Below are 15,261 nucleotides of genomic sequence, written 5' to 3' on the forward strand. Positions count from 1 at the left end.
TAGAAAGCGTCACTATGAACAAAGCTAGTGGAGGTCATGAAATTCCAGTAGAGCTATTTCAAATTCTGAAAGATGATGCTGTGAAAGTGCTGCACTCAATATGCCAACAAATTTGGAAAACTCAGCAGTGGCCACAGGACTGGAAAAGGTCCGTTTTCATTCCAATCCCAAAGAAAGGCAATGCCAAAGAATGCTCAAACTACTTCACAATTACACTCATCTCACATGCTAGTAAAGTAATGCTCCAAATTCTCCAAGCCAGGCTTCAGCAATATGTGAACCGTGAACTCCCTGATGTTCAAGCTGGTTTTAGAAAAGGCAGAGGAACCAGAGATCAAATTGCCAACATCCGCTGGATCATGGAAAAAGCAAGAGAGTTCCAGAAAAACATCTATTTCTGCTTTATTGACTATACCAAAGCCTTTGACTGTGTGGATCACAATCAACTGTGGAAAATTCTGAAAGAGATGGGAATACCAGACCACCTGACCTGCCTCTTGAGAAACCCGTATGCAGGTCAGGAAGCAACAGTTAGAACTGGACACGGAACAACAGACTGGTTCCAAATAGGAAAAGGAGTCCGTCAAGGCTGTATATTGTCACCCTGCTCATTTACCTTATATGCAGAGTACATCATGAGAAACGCTGGACTGAAAGAAGCACAAGCTGGAATCAAGATTGCCGGGAGAAATATCAATAACCTCAGATATGCAGATGATACCACCCTTATGGAAGAAAATGAAGAGGAACTAAAAAGCCTCTTGATGAAAATGAAAGAGGAGAGTGAAAAAGTTGGCTTAAAGCTCAACATTCAGAAAACGAAGATCATGGCATCCGGTCCCATCATTTCATGGCAAATAGATGGGGAAACAGTGGAAACAGTGTCAGATTTTATTTTTTTGGGCTCCAGAATCACTGCAGATGGTGATTGCAGCCATGAAATTAAAAGACGCTTACTCCTTGGAAGGAAAGTTATGACCAACCTAGACAGTATATTCAAAAGCAGAGACATTGCTTTGCCGACTAACGTCCGTCTAGTCAAGGCTGTGGTTTTTCCAGTAGTCATGTATGGATGTGAGAGTTGGACTACGAAGAAGGCTGAGTGCTGAAGAATTGATGCTTTTGAACTGTGGTGTTGGACAAGACTCTTGAGAGTCCTTTGGACTGCAAGGAGATCCAAGCAGTCCATTCTGAAGGAGATCAACCCATCAACCCTGGGTTTTCTTTGGAGGGAATGATGCTAAAGCTGAAACTCCAGTATTTTGGCCACCTCATGCAAAGAGTTGACTCATTGGAAAAGACTTTGATGCTGGGAGTAATTGGGGGCAGGAGAAGAAGGGGACAACCGAGGATGAGATATCTGAATGGCATCACTGACTTGATGGACGCGAGTCTGAGTGAACTCCAGGAGTTGGTGATGGACAGCGAGGCCTAGTGTGCTGCGATTCATGGGGTTGCAAAGAGTCGGACACGACTGAGAGACTGAACTGAACTGAACTGAAGGAATTGATGCTTTTGAATTGTGGTGCTGGAGAAGATGCTTGAGAGTTCCCGGGACAGCAAGATCAAACCAGTCAATCCTAAAGGAAATCAACACTGAATATTCATTGGAAGGACTGATGCTGAAGCTGAAGCTCCAATACTTTGGCGACCTGTTGCAAATGAGCCAACTCATCGGAAAAGATCCTAATGCTGGGAAAGACTGAGGGCAGGAGAAGGAGGCAACAGAAGATGAGATGGCTGGATGGCAACACTGACTCAATGAACATGAGCTTGAGTGAACTCTAGGAGACAGTGAAGGACAGGGAAGCTTGGTGTGTTGCAGTCCACAGGGGCTCAGAGAATTTGACATGACTGAGTGACTGAACATCAACATGGAACAGCAGTCTCAATATCACTTAGGAGCCAATAGATTTCCAAGAAAAAGTCATAATCCTAGGCTCCACCTTGGGCTTACTAAATTAGAATATATATATATTACGATTCCTGGATGATTTGTATTTATATTAAATTCTGAGAAGTGTGGCTCTAGAATTGGTTTAGAATAGGCCTTCTAAAGTGGCTTCCCTGGTGGCTCAGTGGTAAAGAATCTGCCTGCCAAGGCAGGAGACTGGGGTTTGATCCCTGGGTCAGGAAGATCCCCTGGAGAAGGAAATGGTAACCCACTCCAGTAATTTTTCCTGGGAAATCCTGTGGACAGAGAAGCCTGGTAGGCTACAGTCCATGGGGTCCCAAAAGAATTGGGCATAAGTTAGCGACTCAACAACAAAGGCCTTCTAAAAGTTATCGAAGGTTTTTACAAAGAAACTCCCAGTAGTGCTTTAGCCATGTGAGAACCAGTGTTAAGTTGTCAGAATTTTGTAAGTTGCATGATTTTATGTTTGGTAGCTTGAAATTAGCTATTCTGGGAATGTTTATTCCATGGAAATTGGCAAATACTATAAATTTGTGTGTTTTGTACTGGAAAGCCTATTGTCAAACATTTACCAGCATTCCACTGGAAAGTTCTAAATCTAATTCAATCTGGAATTAGAACAGTCTCCTAGGGATTGTTGGACACAGAAGCTCCCATATATGGAAGGGACAAGACAATGAGTTCCAATTCCTCAGCAAACTTTCAACCTTGTATGACAATATTATTCCAGATAGTTATTTCTTTATAAAAAACAATCTGAGGGACTTCCCCAGTGGTCAAGTGTCTAAGACTTCATGCTCCCAGTGCAGGGGCCCCAGATATGATACCTGGTCAGGGAGCCAGATTCCACATGTCTTCAAGCATTAGACTGAAGACTCCAAGTGCTATAACTAAGACCTGGTGCAGCCACGGAAATAAATTTAAAAAAAAATCTGAGTATGAAGCACAAGGAGGGAGGGGAATGTAGGAGTTGGTAATACTCAAAATCTAGATAGGCACGTGGGCAGACACTGAAGATTCTCCCTGCTGACAGCTGGACAGCTTTGGAGCTGAAACCCAGACATGGAATAGCAGTTTCCAAATTGAGAAGACAAGGGTGAGTAGATTCTGGTCCTGGAGACATATCACTTGGGGAAATTTATTACTTGTATTACACTGAATATAAAATTGTTAAACAGAATGACTCCTTTCCAAGTTAATGGTAGGTATGGATGTAAATGTTTCCTGATATAATATAGGGAGTGGATTTTAAAGTGTTATCTCTAGACTAGTGCATCAGCATCACCCAAGAACCTATTGTAAATGCAAATTAATGAGCTTTGCCCTAGACCTACCAGATCAGAAACTCTGGGGAGTAGAGAACAGTGAGTTGAGTTTTAGCAAGCCTTCAGGTGATTCTTTTGCACACTCCTGAAGCAGGAAATGTAGAGTTCCTTTTTTTGTTCAATCAGAGGATCCATTTTCAACTTGAACCCCAAATGCAAAGTGACTCTTCTTGCAAAGGAGTTTCCGGCACAACAGGAAGATAGGTGAGGAAGGCAGAGAACACAGATTAAGAGAACTACAGGGCTGGGCAAATATTAAGAAACTTTTCCCAGGGAAATTAGCCAGGCAGGCAAGCACCTGGCATGATGCCAAGACTCCTGGAGAGTAAAAACCTTCCTGGAAATCAACTGAGAAAAGTTGCTTCAACGTGAACTTTGAGGAAGTGCATAAATACTTGCAGTATTTCTGCAAATACTAATAAAAGTTCTCATTTAAAGAAGGTGACATCCTAGCACACATAGGAATAAGAACAACATGTATCAATTAAGAATTATGCAGATATTGGAAGAAAGGGTACTAGAACAGTTTGCTTCAGTTTGCTTCTCTGTTTAAGAGCTGTCACTGGTTCCTTAATATAATGACAACATTTAAAGATAAGTACTTCAGCAAATATCTCATTATTAGCCCTGTATCACAGGTAAGGTAATTGAGCCCCAGAAAGGTATAGTAACTTGCCCCAAGTCACACAGCTAGAAAGTGATGATCAGTTCAGTTCAGTTCAGTTCAGTCGCTCAGTCATGTCCGACTCTTTGCTACCCCATGAATTGCAGCACGCTAGGCCTCCCTGTCCATCACCAACTCCCGGAGTTCACTCAGACTCACATCCATGGAGTCAGTGATGCCATCCAGCCATCTCATCCTCTGTACTGGATTCAAATCTAAGAAGTTTCGTCCCAGAGCACCACTGCTTAAGCAAAAGTGCTCTATTGTTTCTCTTTAATGAGAACGTCATTAAGTCTTACATATTCAAAGGCTTGGAGTTCCCATTTCAGAGGGTGCATTTCTGTGGTTTTTACATGTCTCAAGCTAAATAACCTCTTTATATATTTTTGTATAGGGACTCTGGACCCTACCTGTCTGATGCTATCAAGTTCTGACTGACAATCAGGTGAGCTACACCTCCACAGGACATTGTTTCAATAAGGCTACCACTACTGTAAGCATATTACACGCCACTCTGAATCCACATATTGGATGTTTAAATTCTCTTGTTATAATATAAGACATAAAAGTCAAACACATGGGGGCCAACTGATTCCAACTATGAAAAGGAAGGGATGTTGAATCAAAGGACCAGCCCCTCTAATTTGGATGTTTGCATTTTGTCTGAGATAAATTAGGTGAACTTGCTCTAAGTCTGGCATTTACCCTCAAATGAAATTCATTTTTAAGCATCATGAGAGCAATGGCTATTTTATTCACCCTATGTATGGAGAGTCAAAGGGCACTGCTTGTCACGTGGTAGGCACTCAGGTATTTGTGAAAGGAAGGGAAGAAAGGTAAGGAGGGAGAGAAAAAAGAAAGTTATAAAGGTATATTAAATGTCTTTGAATCTTTTTGTATAACAGCCATAAATGTGTGTGTAACCTTTGAAGTAACTGTATAGGTGTTGACAAGCCAGGCCAACAAAGTAGAAGAAAACATATTTCATGTAGAGGAGTACAATATACAAATATGAAATAAACTGTTCATGAAATTTCCACTTTGATCCAGTCCTATGGGCAGCTTCATGGAAGCAAGCTTGCAAGTCAATAATTCATACATATGTATAATGACTTATTTAACAAATATTTATTGAGAGCCTCCTACCTGCCAGGCAGGTAGTTATGTGCTGAGGTCACAAAAATAAGTAAGACACCATTTCTGGCCACAAGAACTCAGACAATTAGTGGGAAAAACATACATGGTGGTGATGGTCACACAACTCTAAATTAAAAACCATTGAGTTACACAATTTAGATTGGTGAATTGTATGGTATGTGAATTACACTTCGATAAAACTGTTTAAACAGATAAAAACAGGTATAAGCCTTGTACAAAACCAGGAGTTCAGTCGCTCAGTCGTGTCCGACTCTTTGTGACCCCATGAATCGCAGCACGCCGGGCCTCCCTGTCCATCACCATCTCCCGGAGTTCACTCAGACTCACGTCTGAGTCAGTGATGCCATCCAGCCATCTCATCCTCTGTCGTCCCCTTCTTCTCCTGCCCGCAATCCCTCCAAGCATCAGAGTCTTTTCCAATGAGTCAACTCTTCCCATGGTCAAAGTACTGGAGTTTCAGTTTTAGCATCATTCCTTCCAAAGAAATCCCAGGGTTGATCTCCTTCAGAATGGACTGGTTGGATCTCCTTGCAGTCCAAGGGACTCTCAAGAGTCTTCTCCAACACCACAGTTCAAAAGCATCAATTTTTCAGCACTCAGCCTTCTTCACAGTCCAACTCTCACATCCATATATGACTACTGGAAAAACCATAGCCTTGACTAGATGGACCTTAGTCGGCAAAGCAATGTCTCTGCTTTTGAATATACTATCTAGGTTGCTCATAACTTTCCTTCCAAGGAGTAAGCAGTCTTTTAATTTCATGGCTGCAGTCACCATCTGCAGTGATTTTGGAGCCCCCCAAAATAAAGTCTGACACTGTTTCCACTGTTTCCCCATCTATTTCCCATGAAGTGATGGGACCGGATGCCATGATCTTCGTTTTCTGAATGTTGAGCTTTAAGCAAACTTTTTCACTCTCCTCTTTCATTTTCGTCAAGAGGCTTTTTAGTTCTCTTCACTTTCTGCCATAAGGGTGGTGTCATCTGCATATCTGAGGTTGTTGATATTTCTCCTGGCAATCTTGATTCCAGCTTGCGCTTCTTTCAGTCCAGCGTTTCTCATGATGTACTCTGCACAGAAGTTAAATATGCAGCGTGACAATATACAGCCTTGACGGACTCCTTTTCCTATTTGGAACCAGTCTGTTGTTCCGTGTCCAGTTCTAACTGTTGCTTCCTGGCCTGCATATAGGTTTCTCAAGAGGCAGGTCAGGTGGTCTGGTATTCCCGTCTCTTTCAGAATTTTCCACAGTTGATTGTGATCCACACAGTCAAAGGCTTTAGCATAGTCAATAAAGCAGAAATAGATGTTTTTCTGGAACTCTCTTGCTTTTTCCATGATCCAGCGGATGTTGGCCATTTGATCTCTGGTTCCTCTGCCTTTTCTAAAACCAGCTTGAACATCAGGGAGTTCACGGTTCACGTATTACTGAAGCCTGGCTTGGAGAATTTTGAGCATTACTTTACTAGCATGTGAGATGAGTGTAATTGTGCAGTAGTTTGAGCATTCTTTGGCATTGCCTTTCTTTGGAATTGGAATGAAAACTGACCTTTTCCAGTCCTGTGGCCACTGCTGAGTTTTCCAAATTTGCTGGCATATTGAGTGCAGCACTTTCACAGCATCATCTTTCGGGATTTGAAACAGCTCAACTGGAATTCCATCACCTCCACTAGCTTTGTTCATAGTGATGCTTTCTAAGGCCCACTTGACAAAACCAGGAAGAGGTGGCCATAACTCAGCCTGGGAAGGGAAGAGGCAGCCTTCATCAATGAATAGAGCCTGAGCTGAAATCTTAATTGAAAAAAAAAAAGTTACCTAGGTGATATGGTACAGGACGTTCCAGAGAGGACAGAATGAACAAAGGCATGGAAGTGAGAAACAGGGTTATGTGTACGCGGTTGGGGGTCGGAGTTGGGGTGGGGGGCTGGGCCGTTGGCAGGATTTTAAGGCCAGGGAGGTAGTCGTGAGAGGGTTTTATTTAAACTGTAAAGTGTTACAATTCGTGATCAGATTTGTTTTAGATAAGCCACACTGTCAGCTGTGACGTAATGGAAAGGATGCTGACTCCCCCCTCCCCCCGCCCTCCCGTCAGAATAACCTGTGCGTAGGGCTTGGGTCTGCCATTTTAAAGCTAGAAGTGTTATATAAATTTGTCGTTCTGGTAGTCGATTGAGCCTAAGGGCATGGTTTGTCAGCAGGGGGAACAGGGAGAGTTGCTTAATGTTCAGATTACCTTAAAACCACGCTGATCCTGCGATGAGTGAAAAAGAGTTTGTCAGTGAGTGGGACACAGCCTGGCTAATTTTTAAAAAGTCTTTACAAGGCTGGAAATGTGGTGGTGAGAGCAGATTTCCTGCTTGTCGTATTCTCCTGGGTACTCTCACAATTTATTAAAATGATCGTTCTAAGTACGCTTACAGAATCAAATAAATAAAAAGGAATAAAATAGTTGGAGCATCGCCAACAGGACCGCATTTTCCAGGAAGGGCAGATTTTCCCTGAAGGAGGTTGAACTGTCGACCCGGAACCACGAAACACAGGCACGAAGGACTGACGGGAACACCGCCACGGGGCACCCTGCAGTCTGCCCTCCCCTGCCCCCCCTCCTTGCCGGCTCGAAAGTCTACTTTCGTTCCCGCCCCTTTCCTCTTGGGCTTTCGAATCCCTTCCCCCTCCGCCATTTCCGGATGGGAACCTTTGTGAATTTCTTTCACTTTGAAGCGTGGGACCGATTTCGTCAACACAATCCGGAGTGGTTAACATGGCGGCGGCCGTAAGATGCTTCGGTAGAGGTAAAACAGAGGGTCAGCTGGGTTTGCGGGGAAAAATAGTTCTGGCGCGGGGTCTTCTGTGGCTATGCAGTGCAAGCCGGTCACTCTTACATGCGGGTCTGCACTGAGGGCTTGATAAGCCTCTACTTTTTCTCGGCTCTAAGTTCTCCAAAGGGTCGTTGCTACTCAAAAGCGACCTCATAGAGGTTTTCACGCCTTTCTGTAGCTGTCCACCCTAGGACTGGAGTGGCAGGGGGATGTACATGGACATCCTTCCAGCCGCCGTAGGGAAGGAGGCAGAGACATGGTTTTGTCTCCGATGCTGGAGATGTGGGCTGCGGGGATGGAGAGGAGAGGAGTTGGAATCAAAGGTTATCATTCTCTCCTTGCCACCTTTTCTTCTCAGTGCTCTCAGGATGCCTTACTCTCTTAATTTCCTTTTTATCTCACCTGTCGTTTGCACCATTACTTTGCTGGTTCGTTTTCCTATTTCCAATCTCATACCTTGGAATGCCTCAGGAGGCAGGATTCTCCATCCTTCATCCTCATGTCTTTGTATCTGAATTCACTCCTTTGGGGATCTCATCCAAGTTCTGTGGTTTGACTATTGTCTGTATCTTAATGGCTCTGAAAATTGTCTACAATAAGGACTTGAACTGTAGATTCTTAAACTACTCTCTATTCTAGATCTCCAATTGTATATCTAATCAGCACTTACCTAGAATCAAACTCATTGTCATGACCTGGAGTCTTCCCCATCTCATTTGATGGTAACTTCATCCTTTCAGTTGCCCAGACACAAACCCTCAGAATATTCTTGACTCCTCTTCTTTTCCCTCACACTTCACATTAAGTAGTTGGCAGATCCTTTTGGTTTTACCCTCAAAATAAATCCAGAATCTGGCTGCTGCTTACTACACTGAAACGACCTTCCAGGCCATTATCACCCCTGACCTAGATTTCTCTACAATTTACCCTCAACAAGTAGTCAGATTGGTTCTTTAAGAACATAAGTCAATCACGTTGCTCCTATGCTCAGAATTCCTCAAAACCTCCTCATTTTTGTAAGTCTTAAGTCTTTAGAATAACCAATAGCTGTGCTGTCCTTTTTGTTATCAGTGATTGAGCACTTTAAATATGGTTAATCTGAATGAGTGTATTAAACATGTTAGATTTTGAGGACGTGGTACCAAAAGGTAAAATATCTCAATAATTTTTCTATATTAAAAACATGTTGAAATAATATTTTGGCTATCGGTTGTAATAAAATATGTTAATTTTTATTATTAATTAACTTCATTGGTTTATTTTTTTTTTACCCTTTTAAAAATTGTGGCTATTAGAAAGTTATTCCTGTGGCTTACATTATACCTCTGTTTGACAGCACTGACCTAGGGTCTTCCATGTCATTTGTTGCCTTACCTTCTCCTCCCTCCACTCACCCACTTTACCACCCTGAGCTCTTTTTTCTCTTCTTTACTCATTGTACTCACAGCAGCTTTTTTGTTCCATAAACACACCAAAAACATTCCTTTGTTGGGAGGACTTTTTCTCTCAAGTGGAATGGGCCTGGAACAGTTTTTCTAGGTATTTGCATTACTGACTTTTTTCAATTGTTTCAAGCCTTTGCAAAAGTGTCACCTTTTTAAAAGGGCCTACCTTAACCTTCTTATTTAAAATTAGAACCAACTTTCCCCTTGATTCTCAATTCCTTTTACCCAGAGGGTTTCGCAGTGAAGTGCAAAAGTGAAAAGACTTGCTCATTTGTGTCCACTCTTTGTGACCCCATGGACTGTAGCCCACCAGGCTCCTCTGTCCATGGGATTCTCCAGGCAAGAATACTAGGGTGGGTGGTCATTCCCTTCTTCAGGGGATCTTCCTGACCCAGCAATTGAACTCAGGTCTCCTGTATTGCAGGCAGATTCTTTACTGTCTGAGCCACTAGGGAAGCCTCAGGGTTTCCCATTACCACTACCCTGTTATGTATGTTAGTATTGCTTCTCCCTACTACGATGTAAGCTCCATGAGCAAAGGGATTTTGTTCGTTCTGTTTATGAAATACTTAAAGCAGTGCTAGCACATTGTTTTCATTGGCATAATCATTGTCCAATAAATGATGAATGAATACATGGATCTTCAACAAAATGCCACTCCTCTTTCATACGTTGTAAATTCAAGCTGCTTTTAGAAAAGGCAGAGGAACCAGACATCAAATTGCCAACATCCTCTGGATCATCGAAAAAGCAAGAGAGTTCCAGAAAAACATCTATTTCTGCTCTATTGACTATGCCAAAGCCTTTGACTGTGTGGATCACAATAAACTGGAAAATTCTTCAAGAGATGGGAATACCAGACCACCTGACCTGCCTCTTGAGAAACCTGTATGCAGGTCAGGAAGCAACAGTTAGAACTGGACATGGAACAACAGACTGGTTCCAAATAGGAAAAGGAGTCCGTCAAGGCTGTGTATTGTCACCCTGCATATTTAACTTCTATGCAGAGTGCATCATGAGAAACGCTGGACTGAAAGAAGCGCAAGCTGGAATCAAGATTGCCGGGAGAAATATCAGTAACCTCAGATATGCAGGTGACACCACCCTTATGGCAGAAAGTGAAGAGGAACTAAAGAGCCTCTTGATGAAAATGAAAGAGGAGAATGAAAAAGTTGGCTTAAAGCTCAACATTCAGAAAACAAAGATCATGGCATCCGGTCCCATCACTTCATGGGAAATAGATGGGGAAACAGTGGAAACAGTGTCAGACTTTATTTTTTGGGCTCCAAAATCACTGCAAATGGTGACTGCAGCCATGAAATTAAAAGACGCTTACTCCTTGGAATAAAAGTTATGACCAACTTAGACAGCATATTCAAAAGCAGAGACATTACTTTGTCAACAGAGGTCCGTCTGTTCAAGGCTGTGGTTTTTCCAGTGGTTATGTATGGACTTGAGAGTTGCACTATAAAGAAAGCTGAGTGCTGAAGAATTGATGCTTTTGAATTGTGGTGTTGGAGAAGACTCTTGAGAGTCCCTTGGACTGCAGGGAGATTCAACCAGTCTATCCTAAAGGAAATCAGTCCTTGGTGTTCATTGGAAGGACTGATGTTGAAGCTGAAACTCCAATACTTTGGCCACCTGATGCGAAGAGCTGACTCATTTGAAAAGACCCTGATGTTGGGAAAGATTGAAGGCAGGAGGAGAAGGGAACGACAGAGCATGAGATGGTTAGATGGCATCACCTACTCAATGGATGTGAGTTTGAATGAACTCTGGGAGTTGGTGATGGATAGGGAGGCCTGGCGTGCTGCAGTTCATGGGGTCGCAAAGAGTCAGATACGACTGAGTGACTGAACTGAACTGAATGAATCATGCTTAAAGTAATTTGAATCCAGTTTTTGCTCTCATTAGTTCACATTTCCTTTCATTAAAGAGATATTTATTGTGTCTTCATTTGCAAAAGCACTGGGTTATTTGTTAGGAACACAATAGTGAATAAGTTATATACATTCTTTGGCCATGGTGCTTATCATCTGTTGAGAAGCAGACATTAATTGGATTGTTCTTTCCATAAATACAGTTGTCCTAAGTGCTGTGAAGGAAAAGTACAAGTTGTAAGAGTGCATGTGAGAAACCTTAGGCAATTCTGAGCCTTTAGGGAAGACTTTTCTGAAGGAGTAGCTTAAATAGAGTCCCTGAAAGATCACTGGATAGTTATTAGCTTTGGGAAGTGGGGAGTGCAAAGTAGTAATGAGAATGTCAGAGAAGGAAGGAAGATTATGTTTGAAAGTCTGAAAGTTGCAGAAAACACCTTGTATTCAAGTAACTGAAAGGAGGCAGTGTATTTGAAGTGCAGAAAGCCTAAGAGAGTGGTGTTAGATGAAGCTCCCTAGATAGGTTAGAGGTAGCTCACGGAGGACCTTGTTAAGTATTTACCTTATTTGAAGAACCATCAAGTGTTGTAAGGGTATGTGATTTCATTTTTAAATCATCCCTCTTAGGAGGAGGAGGAAAAGAAATGAAGAGGGCCAAAGATAGAAGATAGAATAGTTTGAAGTCTGTTGCAGTGTTTCTTGTAGTAGGTGATGGTGGGCTGGACTGGTCCTTATGGTGGGAAGGCAAGGACTAGATGAATGAGATCTCCTGGGGAAAACGAGGATTATAGAGTTAGGTTGAGAATTCCTGGGGATCTCTAACCTTTCATTATCATGTGTAAGAGAATCAGCTAGCAAAGGTGATGGGTTAATTTCCATCTTATTGTTGTGGGGTAGGGGTGGGCATGACTTTTGAGAATGAATGCAGATTCAGTTAGGTTCATAAGTAGTGGAGGAAATTCTGAGAGCTTCTGCTTTCTCTGAAGTAGCAAGTGAGGTTTTCTTCTAAGAGAGGAAAAGAAATACATTAAAGGAATATAATAAAACGCTACAGATAGATAAACTGATTACAGAGGAATTGAAAATACAGATATGTTCTAACAGTGCTATTTCTCTGTTGTTCAGTCACTAAGTCGTGTCCAGCTCTTTTACAACCCCATGTACTGTGGCCTGCCAGGCCCCTCTGTCTATGGGATTTCCCAGGCAAGAATACTAGAGTGGATTGCCATTTCCTTCTCCAGGGGGATCTTCTGACCCAGGGATCGAACCCGTGTCTCCTGCATTGGCAGGAGAGCCACCAGGGGAATCAACAGTGCTATTTAAGTGGTGGTGTTTTTGTAGTTTGGTTTTTTCCTTAGTCTGTAGCAGTTTGATACCTGTTGAAAATTTTAATTTCTGGTTGTCATGACTAGGGATTCTTGAAAGTAGTGGTAGATTATTTTATAGCAGGTTGCAATTGATGCAAGAGAATTATTATTTTGAGGATCCTGCCAAAGTTGTTGGGTTTTTGTTTAATACAGTTAGAATTATTTTTTTGAAGTGTTTGCCAAATCGTGAGTGGATAATTGCTCTTCCTTCACTTACCATATGTGATTTTTCAAGATAGCTGGCTTTAAAAATGTGGGGGATCTCCTCCTAGACAGTTGCATACCAGCATAGCCCACTCAATTTGAGATTCTGGAGGATAGGAACTGGATCTCATTAGTCTATTTCTCTTTTTCCCCCTAGCCATTAAAGCCCTTTGTGCCACAAAGAATTCCCAGTAATGAACAGGTCTCCTAGACTGTCTCAGATGTCATTTCCATACAGTCATAGAATTCACAGTTTAGGTGGTTTTCCTGTACTTGTTGCTTTGTTGTGGGGTATTAGAGATGAAATTGAGTTGTTAGGCATGTGATGCCATTTGAGCTAATAATGAGGGGAAGGCCAGGGCAAGGTCTGGAGCTGGTGCATCCCAGTCAGATGTCACATTAAATGTAAAGACCCTAAGGCAGGAGTTAACCTGAGGTGCTGGGGGGATTCAGGGATCTGAAAGAAGGATCAGAGTGAGGAGGTTAGAGAGGGGTTTGGAGTGATAGGCAGGGACAAGCTCACATAGGGGCTGGTAGACCACAGTGAGGATGTGGGCGCTCCCCTGCACGCACAGCGCTCTGCACTTGGAGGCGTAACTCACGAAATGAATTCATTTGATGTGTAGACAGGTCTTACAGTTTACATGCTCTCAGTTTATCTCTTGAATGGATTTTAAGATTCTGGATTTTAACAGTCATTTTACATGAAAACTTAGTTGTGGAGTGCCAATTTAAAAAATGGAGTTTAAGCGAATTCAGCAGAAGATATAGATGATCAAACATGAAAACATACTCAGCCTAACTCTTAAGGAAATTCAAATTAATACAATTCCTTATACCATCTCTCTTCTACTAGACTGACAAAAGACTAAAACATTTGGTAACAGACTATGTTGACATGAATGTATGGAAATAGGCAACCTTTTCATTGGTGGTGACTGTGTGCATGGCACTGTTATTTCAGAGAGCAGTATTTATCAGAATTACAAATGCTCATGTCCTTCGACCGAGCACATTCCCATCTTGAAATTTATCCTGTGAAATACTTATTTGTGTGCAAAATGGTGTTTGTACAAGGTCATTCACTGCAGGATTATTTATAATAGCAGAATATTATAAATGATGTAATGGCTGGTCACTGATTAAGTCATGATACAGCCCCACAGTGTAGTACTTTGCAGCTCTAAAAACATAGTCTTTATGAAGTGATGTGAAATTACTGCTGTAATATTTACATATGAATGTACTATTATGAAAGATATACATGAGATTATATATATGTGTATAGGTATATATACATCTCTTATAAATAGGTGTATATATCTATATCTGCATGTGAAAATGGGCTCTAATACCTTTACATGAAAAAGCAAGGTGTAGAACAGTGAGTGGGCTTCCCAGGTGACTCAGTGGTAAAAAATCTACTTGCCAGTGTAGGAGATGCAGGAGACATGTGTTTGATCTCTGGGTCTAGAAGATCCCCTGGAGGGAAGAAATGGCAACCCACTCCAGTATTCTTGCCTGGAGAATCCCTGGATGGAGGAGACTGGGGAGCTATAGTCCATGGGGCTGCAAAGAGTTGGACATGACTGAGCATGCGCACACGCATGCATGCACACAGACCTGTGACAGGCCGTCTGACTCCTCCTTAAGTAGCACTGTAAAATGATATCTTATTGTGGTTGAAATTAGTATTTACCTGCTTGCTAATGAGACTGTACATTTTTCCATATAATAACTCATCGTTTGTATTTCCTTTTCAGTTAGAAATCGATTCATCTCTTTTGTTTATTTTTCAGTTGGGTTGATCTTACATATTCTGGGTGTTAATTCTTAGGCCAGTGTGTGTGTGTTACTCTTCTCCCAGTTTTTGGCTTGTCTTTTCATTTTCAAGTATCTTTTGATAAACAAATGTTCTTTGTTTTTTAATTTATTTATTTTAATTGAAGGATAATTACTTTACAGTATTGTGGTGTTTTTTGCCATACATTGACATGAATCAGTCATGGGTGTACATGTGTTCCCCATCCTGAACCCCCCTCCCACCTCCCTCCACATCCCATCCCTCATGGTCATCCCAGTGCACCAGCCCTGAGCACCCTGTCTCATGCATCAAACCTGGACTGGCGATCTATTTCACATATGATAATATACATGTTTCAATGCTATCCTCTGAAATCATCCCACCCTCGCCTTCTCACACAGAGCCCAAATGCTGTTCTTTACATCTGTGTCTCTTTTGCTGTCTCGCATACAGAATCATTGTTACCATCTTTCTAAATTCCATATATATGCATTAGTATACTGTATTGGTGTTTTTCTTTCTGACTTACTTCACTCTGTATAATAGGCTCCAGATAAACAAGTGTCGTTAACACTAACAGAGTCACTTTTTAGTGCTTTTGGGTTTTGTTTGTGAAATTGTTCCCTCCTCAAAGGTTGTAAAGATTATTTACTTATATTCTGAAAGTCTTTTAAATTTTGCC

General features: G+C 41.8%; 1 protein-coding gene across 7 annotated transcripts in view; it reads left to right on the forward strand.

The window, feature by feature from the left end:
* Positions 1-7,142: 7,142 nt before the first annotated feature.
* MRPL1 (mitochondrial ribosomal protein L1) overlaps positions 7,143-15,261 on the forward strand; it is a 69,984-nt gene continuing 61,865 nt past the window's right edge. For 6 of the 7 annotated variants that reach the window (XR_011257819.1, XR_011257820.1, XR_011257818.1 and 3 more), the window contains exon 1: positions 7,177-7,855. Coding sequence is in view for 2 of the 7 variants with exons in the window: in XM_069594451.1 (XP_069450552.1) it covers positions 7,825-7,855 (31 nt within the window). In the remaining 5 variants the exon portion in view is untranslated. Of the gene's footprint in view, positions 7,856-15,261 lie in introns of all 7 variants that reach the window. The other variant, XM_069594450.1, reaches the window with a different exon arrangement.

The sequence above is a fragment of the Ovis canadensis genome, chromosome 6 (assembly GCF_042477335.2).
Source record: "Ovis canadensis isolate MfBH-ARS-UI-01 breed Bighorn chromosome 6, ARS-UI_OviCan_v2, whole genome shotgun sequence".
Classification (NCBI taxonomy): domain Eukaryota; kingdom Metazoa; phylum Chordata; class Mammalia; order Artiodactyla; family Bovidae; genus Ovis; species Ovis canadensis.